We start from the raw sequence: 13,301 nt of genomic DNA on the forward strand, positions 1-13,301 counted from the left end.
CCTCGTTCCCCATCCCGTCCTTGAGCAGAGAGTACCTTGTTTAGTGCTCCTTAGATTTTTTTGGATTTCAACCAGTTTTTTAAAAAATTGGGGTCCCATCTACTGTGTCTTGTCAAGTAAGTCATTGAAAAAGCAGCTCCCCTCCTTATCACTGTCTGTTCCTAAACGATAAGACATTTTAACACTGAAAATGTAAGAAGATGTAGTGGTTTCCTGGAACTGCTGTAACGAGCCCCGAAAATGGTGGGAGTGGGGCAGTGCTGAAAAGGACTGAAATGTATTGTCTCCCAGTGCTGGAGGCCAGAGCCCGAGATCGGGGCGTGCGCACCGCCGCGCTCCTTCTGAAGCCTCTGGGGGAGGAGCCTTCCCGCTGGCAGCTTCTGATGCCCCGCGGTGGCAGCGTCACTCCCTTCTGTCTCCAGCACCACGTGGCATCTTCTCCCTGTGTGCGTTTCTCCCCTTTACATAAGGACACCAGGCATATTGGATTGAGGGCCCATCCTACTCCAACCTGTCCTTTCTTAACTAATTGCATCTGCAATGGCTCTTATCTCGAAGTAAGGTCACATTCCCAGGTGCTGGGGGTTAGGCCTTCAACATTTCCCTTTTTTTTTGCGGTACGCGGGCCTCTCACCGCTGCAGACTCTCCGGTTGCGGAGCGCAGGCTCCAGACGCGCAGGCTCAGCGGCCATGGCTCACGGGCCCAGTCGCTCCGCGGCATGTGGGATCCTCCCAGACCGGGGCTCGAACCTGTGTCCCCTGCATCGGCAGGCGGACTCCCAACCACTGCGCCACCAGGGAAGCCCCTTCAACATATCTTTTTGAGGGGGGCCACAATTCCGTCCAACACAAGGACATAATCTGACATTAACAGGTCAGGACTGTGCTTTCAATGCAGCACATTTAGCTTTATGAACAATCTCCCTATTGTCTTGCTCCTCTCATTTTTCTACAGGCTAGGGTTGGGCCTCTGCGCTGGTTGTTCTAAGTGTGCCTGGTGACTTGTGCTTGTCTCCTGCCTGCCCCGTGTACGTGCTCGGGCTTGGAGGCAGGGACCCTGTCCCCTCCAGGAGCTTGCGGCCGGCCCTCGAGGCCTTAGAGCCCGCAGCGCCCTGCCCCCGACCCCCGCTCCTGCAGCCCACCCTGTTACTTAAATTGCCGGCACCTGCCTCCCTTCTTGGGCTCGGGGAGGGCTTTCTTGGCTCCTGTGAGCTTTATGGGCTTCCGGGATTGTGCTTTTCCTCCCTTTCTTCCTCCGGCCTGCTCTCTGGATGAGGCCCTTGCGCCGACCTTGCTCCCGGGAGCAGCGGATGAGCTGACACTCAGCCAGACATCACCAGCTGCTGTCCTGCCGGGACCCAGAGGCTGCAAGTGAGCCCCACGGTGACTTCGTTTTCACAGACACACATGGGGCAGGAGGTCGTGGGCTTGCACCCAAAGCAGTTCCTCGTGGGGCGCGTGCGTTTCAGGCTGCTCCCCCCGGACCCCCTGCTCTCCACCACGGGAGGGAGGAGCTGGAAGAGTCACGCCAGCGGGCCCCCCAAACAGCGTGACCGCCCTGGCGTGTGGAGGGGGAGGTGACCCCAGGGGAGGGGTCGTTTCCCAGAGCCGATGCAGGGGTGTCCTCGTCGGCAACACAGATGCACATCCTGAGCCCCTCGGCTGGGTCTGATTGGGAGCCTGCCGGGTGGGGTCACAGCAGGGAGGAGACAGACCAGCTGGCCCTCGGGGGTGCCTCCCACGGTGAGTGGTCAGTGCTCAGCTGTGAGCCTCCTACCTGGAGAGAGAAGGAAAGACAGCAGAGCAAGTGAGGGCAGGGAGAGGCCTGTGTGCTAGTGGAGGACGCTGCAAGGGCCCTCCTGCAAGGCGGGGAGTCTTGCAGAAGGACGCTGGGAGGCGGGGAGTCTTGGAGGGGGACCCTGGGAGGCGGGGAGTCTTGGAGGAGGACCCTGGGAGGCGGGGAGTCTTGCAGGAGGACCCTGGGAGGCGGGGAGTCTTGGAGGAGGACCCTGGGAGGCGGGGAGTCTTGGAGGAGGACCCTGGGAGGCGGGGAGTCTTGGAGGAGGACCCTGGGAAGTGGGGAACCACGGAGGGAGAGGAAGACACAAGGCGTTGCCTGCTTCGTGACCTGGCATTTAGAGAAATGGCAGGATCTGAAACCTCATGTCTGCACCTGAGGGTGCAGGCAGCAACTTGAGGACATTGGTACTGAGACCGCGGCAGGAAGGAGCATTGGCTGGGGCAGCTTGGCCCCTCTTGTGTTGCCTGCAGATCACCTCCGGTCTGTGCCCTCTGCTAAGGGACTGAGACCTTAGCCACTGGGGAGGGGAGGTCCTGTAGCAGAGGCATGAGGGCGGCTGACGGGCTGCTTGCCTCTGTCATTCAGACAAGCAATGGGGAAAGACGGAGCAGGCTGGATCCCTGACGTGGAGGCTAACTCTCAGGGAGCCAGAAAAGGGAGGTGTTTTCAAACCATCCACTCCTGCCTTGCTTTTATGTTTTTCCCTAAGAGAACAGTCTTTCTCCTCCAAGGCAGGCTGTGTATGTGTGCACGTTTGTAGGTAGGGGGGTTTTGTGTGTGCATGCAGGCATATGTGTGTTGTGTATTTGCTCGTGTGCACACACATATATGTAGTGTGCGCATTCGTGTTGTGTAGATGCATGTGTGCGCAGGTGTGGACGGCATCTTGGTCTCCCTGGGCGGAGTCTGCAGTCTTTTCGGCTCTGCTTGGAGTCCCACCTGGTGGGCTCGCTCTGCCGCCATGACTCACGGCACAGAAAGTTCCCTTATTTACCCAAAGAAAACAAAAGGTAAAGATTTGGCTACTGAAGATAAGGCCACTGATTCACCAGGGAGGTTAGGATGACCGTGAGTGTCCTCCCGAGAATGCAGACCTGGAAGGAATTGGTTTGCAAACACCTCATCCTGGACCAGAAGTTCAGCAAAAAGCCTTTTGGAGAAAAGTGTCTCTATCCAGTGGCGAGTCTTCCTGCTTTGTCCCTTTCTCGTTATGGTTGTTGGGCTGCTGCTCCCCGACTCTGTGAAAGGGGCGCTCTCCGGTGCCAGGTCCGGCGGTGCCAGGCCTGGCCTGGAGCCACACGGCGTGGTGGCTCCCCCTTCCTGAAGACCCTCCTGCTCTGCGTTTCCCTCCCACCTGTTTCCCCTCCTAGATTCCCTCTCCTGCCTGCGGCCTGAACCCTGTTCCCTTGTTCTGTGGGGCAGGAGGCTTCCGACCTGAACGGGAAGGAGTGACCGCCCTGGGCCCCAGAATGCTCCCTCCTTTGCTTCATGGCACGTGACCCCTCAGGTGACGCTAACTCCGTTGAGAGGGAAACCAAGGCAGCAGGAGGTGGTTAAGGAACAGATCCGGGGTCACCCCGCTGGGCAGAGGGGAGTGGGACCCGGGTCGGTGGTGTCCCAGGGCTCACGTGGTGACCTGCGTTCCCTCTCCATCCTGTCTCTCCTCCACCAGGGCCCCCAAGTGCCGTCTGTTAAAACTGCCTCTGTGAGGTCAGGCCGGGTGTTGAAGCTCCCACTAGGTTTAAAACCTGTGTTCTTTCGCCCAGAAAGGAAAGCACTTTAAATGCGTCACTACTGGGTGATAGTGGGGGTTGTCCTACCACCTTGGGAACAAAGAGGTGGGCGTTCCTGATGATAGGGTAGGCACAGAACTAGAATCTTTTCATGTGGGAGGAGGAATAGAGAAATTCAGAGGCATCTTTTCTTTCTGCCCCGGGGGTGGGGTCCGGAGTGCTGGGACTGCTTGTCGGTGTTCTTCTGAAGCTGGTTCTGTGTTAAGTTCCAGCTCAAGAGGGGCGTGTGGTCTAATGCCGGAACTAGTGCTTTCAGCCTGTATTAAGTAAAGTGAAGGGTAATGGTTCCTTAGCTTCCGTCAGGTCCTGGGCACTGTTATGAGTTGTCTTTACATAGAGATATTGGCTGAATTGGTGATTCTCAGCAATCTGGACACAGGCAGAGAGGCTGTATACCTGTAATCTCGCTGTAGCCTGTGCTCCCTGCAGTAGCTTAAATAGCCTGCTACTTTCTTCTGCTTTTGTCAGTAGAATAATGGAGCTTAACCAATTCGCTGGTGATCAGTATCTGGAAACAGACGAGTTCTTCACCCAGTACATTTTTTTCCTTTGGAGATTAAAGGATAGAGTTTCAGCTCAACATTATAACTCCCAGGCTCATGTCATTCCTGAAGTTCAGGAAACCTTCAGGTCTAATGTTCAGGTCCTCCACTGCAGAATTACTAATGCATGTGTGATCTGAGCGTGATCTAGCCGCATGGAAAGCTACCCTGTAAGGGAGCAGGCCGCTAAGAAGTGGAAAGGGCCAGTAGCATCGCCTGGGGCCAGCCCTGCCAGGCCAGGGTAGAGTTACTCAGATAAAGGGCAGCATCTGATAGCTGCCGCAGCCCTTACCCTCGTGATGCTGGGGACGGTACTTTTTGTCCCTTTAGACCTCCCTGGCACTAGAGCATCAGTAAGGGCCTGCAGACGGGTGAGGAGTTGGTACAGCCTGGAAGAACTGTGTGTGGGGTAGGAAGGAGATACATTCCTTAACTTGTAAAGGATGGTCTGTGTCTGTGCAGGTGCTGTCACCCTGGGAGTTTGTGGAGGCTGTGTGTGTGTGTGTGTGTGTGTGTGCATGCATGTGTGTGTGTGGACTCCCTGACACGTTCAAGAACACAGTGGTGTAGGGCCAGGACCAACTATGAGTTCAGGTCAAGTCTTGACTTGCATCGTCAAGTGCAGGACCGACTAATGCAGCTAACTAGGGCTTTGGGCTACAGCTGGTTCATTTCATTTCCTCCAGTCCCTTTCAAGTCACTGTCTGCTACTTTGCCAGTTGACAGGGTGACAGCAGAGGGCTCCCAGGAAGGTCTTAGGTTAAATCCCAGAGTCCATTTGCCTCTGTTCCTAAAATTGGTAGGGAGGGGACTGCTGGGCTTTTCGGGGAGGTCGCTCAGGTTGTGGGATTTCCATCCACCCGCGCCCTCCTCCTCGGAGGCTGGGGGGCAGCGGAGCAAGCCTGTGCGCATTGGCCGGCCTGCGGGGCGGGGAGCAGCTCGGCCAGGCTGGGAGAGGGGCAGAGGGCGCTCAAGCCCGCTGTCGCCCTTCGCTCTGGCTGGTGTCGGGTCTCAGGCAGCCGGATCCCGTTACCCGGCCCCAGGACATTCGGTTTCATTGAAGAATACCTTTCCCTTTCTGTCTCCTTGTGGTGCAGATGATTTACATGGATGATGGGGTGTCGTCTTTTGTTCAGATCAGAGGCTCCGTTCCGCTGTTTTGGGAGCAGCCAGGGCTTCAGGTAGGTAAAAAAAAGCCTGTCCGCGTGTGTCATTGTTCACCCACTCTTCTCTTTTAAATGGCTGTGAGTTGTTTCTTTTAGTCATATTTCTTTCATGGCAGTTTCTGGTCTTTTTCCCCAGCCCAGTTGGATTGAGCTGAGTTGTCACAGTGTGTGTGCACGTGTGTGTGAGCATGTGTGTGTGGTGTCGTGTCGTACACAGAGACATATACGTTGTGTGATTTTCCGATCTCGAGCTCACTGATGACACTGGTGAGGTGGAAGCTCTTTGCAAGTAAGTGGACCACATCGTGTGATTGCAGTTACCTTCATTTAGGCCCAAGTTCAGTGTGTTGAGAGCGTGACCTAAGATGTCTTTTTTTTCTGCGGTACATGGGCCTCTCACTGTTGCGGCCTCTCCCGTTGCGGAGCACAGGCTCCAGACGCGCAGGCTCAGCGGCCATGGCTCACGGGCCCAGCTGCTCCGCGGCATGTGGGATCTTCCCGGACCGGGGCACGAACCCGTGTCCCCTGCATCGGCAGACGAACTCTCAACCACTGCGCCACCAGGGAAGCCCCCCTAAGATGTCTTTAGAGAGTTGCGACTCTCCTGGAAAGCTTTGAAAGGTTTTGGGGGCCCCAGCAGCCGTGTGGCAGGTCCGGCGTTTGGAGGTGCTTGTTGTGGGACCGCGTGCGAACTGCACGGAGCTTTCATGTGATTTCTAAAAATACTCCTTGCCGTCCCAACAGGGCACTGGCTGGTGCCAGAGGTATTTGGCCTTCTGTCTCCTGGGACGAGTTCAGTGTGTGGGTCCAAGAGCACATCTGTTGTCAGTGGAGGGGCACACTGCTTTCCTACCTGGGAGGGTCACGGCCGAGGGGACCTGATTCCTCCACACTGATCCCGGTGTTCCCGCCTGGCTGGAGGGGACGTGGGTGCCCTCAGGAGACCCCTGTGCCCGAGCCTGCGTCCCCTGGGCTCTCTTCCTGAGCGCTCTGTGTGACGGTGGCTGGGTCACCAGCCGGTGGCTAAAGAGGCCCAGGGCCACCTGCCAGGCTCTTGGAGTGTTTGACGCGCTGGGTCTCACCCGGCCTTGATTTGACCCAGCCTCAGCCGTGGGCACTTTGTCCTCATGCTGTCATCGTGCAGTTGGAAGCCATGGAAAGGAACCTTGTCAGCCCTTAGGTGAGACGGGTGGATGAGTGTCTCAGTTCTGTGGGCAAAAGCTCAATTAACATTCAGTGTTTCCATGAGAAAGGAGCAGCTAAGACGTGTGCAGCAGCTGATGGCATTAAGTGGTGGCAGAGAGGTGCACTCCTGAGGATGGGTGGAGATCTCCTCTGGAGGCCATCCCGAGAGAGCTTTGTTTTTAAACAGCTCTATTGAGATATAATTTGCATACATAAACCTCACCCATATAAAGTGTACAATTCTATGGTTTTTAATGCATTCACAGAGTTGTGTAACCATCACCATAATCTTACTTTAGAACACTTACATCACCACTAAGAAAACCATGGACCCATCAGTGGTCACTCCCCATTCCCTCCCAGCCCACCCCGAGGCCTGGGCAACTGTTCTACTTTCTGTCTCTATAATTTGCCTATTCTGGATATTCTCAAAGGGGTTTTGAAACTTGATTTTCTTTAGATTTGCAGTTTTCCTTTGATTTGTAAGAAACCCCAAAACTGGGAGATGGTCATGATAGAGTATTAGAATTTGGGAAGGACCCTTTGAAATTCATCTGTTTTACCCTCTCACCCAGTTTGGGATGGCTCCATTATTATTATTATTATTATTATTATTATTATTAGCTAGTTTCTCCTTGCTTTGCACACAGTCTGTCTCTAGGGGACATGCCACACAAAGTCTGAATTCTCAGACCTTCAGGAACCTTCGTGGTTCCCCCTTTCTCCATTTCGTCTTCTCCAGGGCCTTCCTTTGGCCATTTGTGTCTTATTTCTAGGACTCTCCACACTCTGGTCTCCCTCTTCTAAAAACAAGACAAAACTTGTCAGTCCCCTCTTTAATTTTGGTCTCCAGCTTGACTCCTCTGGTGCTCCAGACACAGCCTGACTCTGCACTGGAACAACTGTCCCCCAGTCTGACTTGGGTCAGCAACCATGGGCCTTGGGTGGCTTGCTTTTCCATAGCTGTAGCATCTTTTAGACTCATAACACTGTTAAGCCTCTTCCACAGCCTCCGTGGTTTCTTCAAAATAAGTTTCAAAAGGGTTTAGCGTTCATGAATCTTAAGGATTTGCTAACCTTTGGGTTTAATACCCGTGTTTATCCTCTAAATACAATCCATCATCAAAGAGAGATGAGGTCATCTTCCTAGGGCACAGGAGGGCAACTTTCAGTCACCCTTCCCCAACTATCAACAGCAAAGCCTGATGGTCAATCCTGGTTTTTTTTCTCTACTTTGAAAAATTCCCCCTCCTTCTGCACTTAGGTTAGATGAAAAGTGCAAAGATTTTGGGGTAAATAGCTTTGCTTTTTAAGTTGCAGTGTTGCGCCTTCGCTCTTTTGCAGTTACCCCAAGGGAACGGATGAGCCCTGCCGTTGGGGTTGGGGCACGGGGGTGCGCAGAGAGGACCGTGGGATGATGATTTGTCTGCACGTTATCATGGGCATAGTGCCTTCATTACAAACTCCTGGATCCTGACTGCATTTCCAGCAACCATGTACCTTTAGCGGTTAATCTTTATCTTGTTAATAGGTTGTGCAGATTATAAATAGCCTTAGTTTACTCTTCTGTAAAATGGGATTGACAATAACAATCTCCTAGGGTTATGGAGAGGATTAAATATCATAGTATGTATTAGAATTTAGCTCAGTATCTAGAATCTAAAAAGTATTAAAAATGGTGGCTGTTAGTGGTATTAATAACGTAAGTTATAGCATCTAAGAGACAAAAAGCACAAGTTGCATTTGCATCAGGAGAAGCGCCATTGGCTCTTTGCGTCCTGCAAGCGGAGTAGGAGTTTCCCGTGAAGGCCCCACGAGGACACCATGCGGTGTAGTGACAGTGTCCTCACCTTTTTGCGTTCATGTGCAGCCCGAGCACCAGTCTCCTAGGCTCTTCCACTTCCCAGCCCTCATACACACCCCGGGGAAGCCATTTATTCATCCCACAGACACTCATCAAGCACCTGGTACATGCAGGCACCTGACATCAGATGTCGCCCCCGACTTCGGGGTGGAGGTGACAGGACATGACAGTGTTGTACGAATAGAACTGGGAGAGAGGAAGGCTGAGATCCCTGTGGCAGCTCTAGGGACGGACAGTCCACTCAGGCTGCAGGGGTAGGTGTCTGAACTGACCTGAGAGGGATTGGGTGGCATCACCCAGGCCAGGAAGGCAGCCTGCAGAGGGAACCACAGATGCAGGTGTTGCAACCGCTGCGTCAGAGCACATCTGGGGACCTGTGCTGGCTCTGCTCCCTGCAGCCCGGGCGTGGGGGACAGGGGTCGTGGTGAAAGGTGAGACTGGAGAGGCTGGCGAGGCCCAGATGAACATGGGCTTTGTATGTTACGCTAAGGAGTTTGAATTTTACCCCGGTGGTGCCCAAACTGCTGCACATTAGAATCACCTGGGCAGCTCATAAAATTCCTGGCACTCGGGGTGCATGCCATCCCAGTTACATCAGCACGTCTGCAGGTGGGAGCAGGCATCAGTACTGTTTTGAAGACCCTTAGATGATTCCAGTGTGCAGAAGGCTGGGGAATCACTCAAGGTTATGCTGGTAAAACAGTTATTTTAGGGTCAGGAGGGAGAAGTTTTGGTTTGTAGCATTTGCCCATTTCTGTGGTGTAAATACTCCCATCAGAGCTGATTTCAAGCCAACAGCTTGAACTCGGAGGTGGGAAGAGGTGTGCATACCGTGGCTTGTGAGCCGGAAGGAGCTGGCTCTGCACGCTCTGGACGCTGCACTAAAGGTTTCAAGGGGTGGGTGATGAGGCCTAAGTAAGCTTTGGAGTTTGGAGGAAGAAGATGAAAGGTAAGGACACCAGGTAAGGACGGTGGCATGGATCCAGATCAGAGATGCTGGCGGCTTTAACTAGGGGAGGCCGTGGAGGGGGAGGGAGAGGTTTGGAGATGCCGTCTGTGGCCCTGGGACCCTCTCAAGTGCTCAGGGAGGCTCTGTGTGGACTCAGTCAGGCATTATTCTTCCAGCCACTCCCTCACGCTCAGCCTGGAATCTTTTGGATTGAACCTCTGACTTTAGGGACCAGACAGGAGTGAGTGGCCGAGTGTTCACCTGGCCGGGGGAGGAGGGAGACTAAAAAAAGCAGTGCGGTCAGTTCCTGTGTGCTGGGGCCAGCAGTGGTTTCATTTCAGCCCCGCGTGAAGCTGCTCCCTGAGGCTCTGACAGACTGTGGCCTCAGGACTAGGTGACACCAGAGAGGAGAGATTCAGGTCAGTGTCGGGACGTGCGGCCTTAGGCAGCTGGACTAACGGGTTGTCGAGCTGATGGACAAATGACCTTCCAGAGAGTGTCCAAGGCCCCCCTTCTGCCCACGCCCCGTCCACTTAGGGGGCGGGGGAACATGGCTGTGGGCAGGGTGCCCTGTGTGCGGGTGTAGACACAGACCCTTGGGCTGCTCTCGTCCCGCTGCCTTGTCCCCTCACAGGCATTCAAACCCCCAGCAAAAAGGGAACGACGATGATGATTAGGTAGAAACCAGCACCTCTCAGACTGTAGCATGGGGGGCGTGTGTGTGCATATGTGAGCCACCTTGTGCAGGAGTCACCTGGGGACTTGTTAAAACACAGGTTCCTGGCCCCACCCCCGGAGACCTTCATTCAGTAGGTCTGAGGTGGGCCCTCAAATCTGCATTTCTAACAAGCTCTCAGGGCACACTGATGCTGCCGGTCCGGGGACCACACTTTGAGAACCACTCGAGTCAGGGATCCTTTCTGCCCATTTACTGCCCTGGTCGTTCACTGTGGGTGGTGCCCTTAGTGTCATCAGCAGTGACGTTGGACTGACTGCTGTGGGGATGGGAACATGCCTACAAGGGTCCTGCCTTGCCCTGTCCACACAGAGAGTCTGGGTGAGGGAGAAAGGGCAGAGGCATTGGAAGGGCTGTGCCCTGTCCCGGGGCTGGGCCGTGTCCTCTCCTGCTGTGGGCTGCTGCTTCCTGACTGGCCCCCCGCTTCCCCGAGTCCTGCAGATGCAGTCATGCAGACTCGTTAGAAACACTTACGTGTGTTTCGGGGTCTTTGCACAGCGACCCAGTTGGTGGTAGTCAGCCAGGGACGGGAATTCAGGGTCTCCCGTCCCTTTGCCATCTCCATAGCACCCAGTGCCACGTGGACCCGAGGTGTCAGGCTCACTAACTCAGGCCTGCACGGCTTATGCAGTTCGTAACGGGACTTAGGTAAGTTTTATCACGGGAAGTTTAGAGCCAGAGATCAAGGTTCTGAGCCCTGAACCATTTCTGATTCTCTTACTTGCTCCCATGGGAGTGAGTCTAAAAACAGCCGTAGCTTCTCCCTGAAGCCAGGGGGGATTTCTTGCGGTGACTGACAGGCAGACGTGGAGCAAGTGGCCCCCGGGGCTCAGGGACCCCTCAGAGGGTGGCTGGAGGAGTGTGGATTCGCTTTCCGCCAGCACCTTCCTTGTAAGTTCAGAAGACAGACAGGAGCTGACTTGCCTTGGGTGCAGGACATGACCGTCTTCTGGGAACTCAGAGGCTGTGATGGTTTTGGGGGTTAAGTAACTGGCATTCGTCAGCCAGGTGTCAATGGCCATCAGGAAAGGAGGGCAGAATACACACAAAATGAAGGTGTTTGGGTTGAGCCTTTCTTAGGAACACCCACAGTTAAGAGCAAGATGCCTTCTTTTCAGTGCCTTATTTTACTGGCTCATTTCCTTCGTGACCAACGTTTCTTAGGATCAAAAGGGACTACAGACTTTATTTGTAGAGTCATTTATATGGACAAACCTAATCCCAGTAATTTCTAAATCTATTGCTGAGACACTAGTTTTCTGGATGGGTACTTTCCTCACGTATAGGGAGGGACAGATGTATTATCTGCGATGCTAAGGGTCATGAAATAATGCTTCTCACATGTTCAGTAATATCTATATCTGATGATACGGACGAATCCAAGGACACCACTTTTACAACCTTCAATACCAAGCAAAACTGAGCAGTACATTTGAAGAAACTTTTTATCTTGAAATAATTTCAGACCTACAGAAAAGTTGTAAGAACAGCGGAAAGGACCCTTACACATCATTACCTGGATTCACTAAATGTTAACATCTTGCCACACACACCTATGCTTTATTTATTTCTGAATCACTTGAGAGTAGGTTGCATACATCTTTAGTCTGTTTACTTGTTAATGTTTCAGGATGTTTTCCCAAGGAGCAAATATATTCTCTTACATCACCACAGGGTAGGTACACATTCAGGAAATTTAACGTGGACACAGGACTTTAATCAGATCTGCAGCCCATATTCCAGGTTTATCAATTTTCTCAGTAGTTAGTGTCCATCGTGGCTCCTTTCCCCCTTCAGTCCAGGATCCAGGCCGGCATCACATCCTGCATTTAGTTCTCACATTTCCAATCTCCTTTAATCTGGACCAGTTCCTCTGCCTTTCTGTCTTTCCTGAAGTTGATGTTTTTGGAGAATGTAGGTCTTCTTTTTCTGTAAATTGAATGTTCCTCATTTGGGAGTTTCCTGGTATTTCATTATGATCAGGCTCTGGGTACTGATCCCTCGCCAGAACGCCGATCGACCGTGTCCTTCTCAGAGGTCCTTCCCATCTGGAAGTCTCCAGTGTCCCTCTGCCCCTCTAATGAGGGCAGATGTTAGTTTTGATAACTCGGGCAAGGTGTTCTTCAGTTTCTCCACTTATGCTTAATGTGGTTTTTGTTTTTGTTTTTGTTTTTTTTTTGCGGTACGCGGGCCTCTCACTGTTGTGGCCTCTCCTGTTGTGGAGCACAGCCTCTGGACGCGCAGGCTCAGCGGCCATGGCTCACGGGCCCAGCCGCTCCGCGGCATGTGGGATTTTCCCAGACCGGGGCATGAACCGGTGTCTCCCGCATCGGCAGGCGGACTCCCAACCACTGTGCCACCAGGGAAGCCCAATATGTTTTACTTTTCAACTAACAAGTGATTTATGGAGACACTTTGAGACCATGCAAGTACCCTACTCCTCAGCAAATTTTCCCCCAAGATTTATGGCCAAAGGATGATTTTTGCTGAATAATTTTTTACTATGATTGATATAAGATGATGATTTTTCACCACTCCCTCCATGTTTATCAGTTGGTATTTTCCATAAGGAAGAACCCTCTCTTCTCCCTGTCCCGCACGTGCCCCCCGGCTAGCCATCTACCCATGCACCTGCCCACCCATCCATCTGCCCATCCACTCATCCACCCATCCATCCAGCTCTCATCTGTATAGATTCATGGATTCTTATTTTATTCTTCAGGTTATAATCCACTGCTGTCCTTACATTATTTTTTAACATCTTTATTGGAATATAATTGCTTTACAATGGTGTGTTAGTTTCTGCTTTATAACAGCACATATACATATGTCCCCATATCTCTTCCCTCTTGCGTCTCCCTCCCTCCCACCCTCCCTATGTCCTTACATTATTCGATGTTCAGATTGTCCCAGATCTGTCCAGAGAGAGTCCCCTCAGGCAATAACAATAAGTAGGTTTAAGTTTGTTTCTTAAGCTTCCAGTGTTAAATAGGTAGTTCTAAACAATAAGGCAAAGTCGTTTGCAGGTAGTCATGACAGCTCAGATTTTAGGGGCAGAGTCAAGATCCCTGGAGCTGCAGAAGAGGCCGGAAGCGTTTTCTTTCTCCCAGTTGGCTTAGCCTCACCTCTGCACCACAGAAGGGTTTGTGGATCTGATGTGGGCCTCATGGTCTTACCCTGAAGTTTGTCTTCTGTTTGTGGAATAACCCAGCCGGCATGGTCCATGCTGCAGTTAGGACGGGGCTGAAGCAGAGCCAGACTCAGG

General features: G+C 52.7%; 1 protein-coding gene across 1 annotated transcript in view; it reads left to right on the forward strand.

Annotated features, from left to right (window-relative positions):
- The window catches only part of SYNJ2 (synaptojanin 2), a 99,177-nt gene that overhangs the window by 49,938 nt on the left and 35,938 nt on the right, over positions 1-13,301 (forward strand). The window contains exon 5 of the mRNA XM_007451352.1: positions 5,234-5,317. Within this exon, the coding sequence (XP_007451414.1) occupies positions 5,234-5,317 (84 nt within the window). The remainder of the gene's footprint in view (positions 1-5,233; positions 5,318-13,301) is intronic.

The sequence above is a fragment of the Lipotes vexillifer genome, unplaced genomic scaffold (genome assembly GCF_000442215.2).
Source record: "Lipotes vexillifer unplaced genomic scaffold, Lipotes_vexillifer_v1.1 scaffold935, whole genome shotgun sequence".
NCBI lineage: Eukaryota > Metazoa > Chordata > Mammalia > Artiodactyla > Lipotidae > Lipotes > Lipotes vexillifer.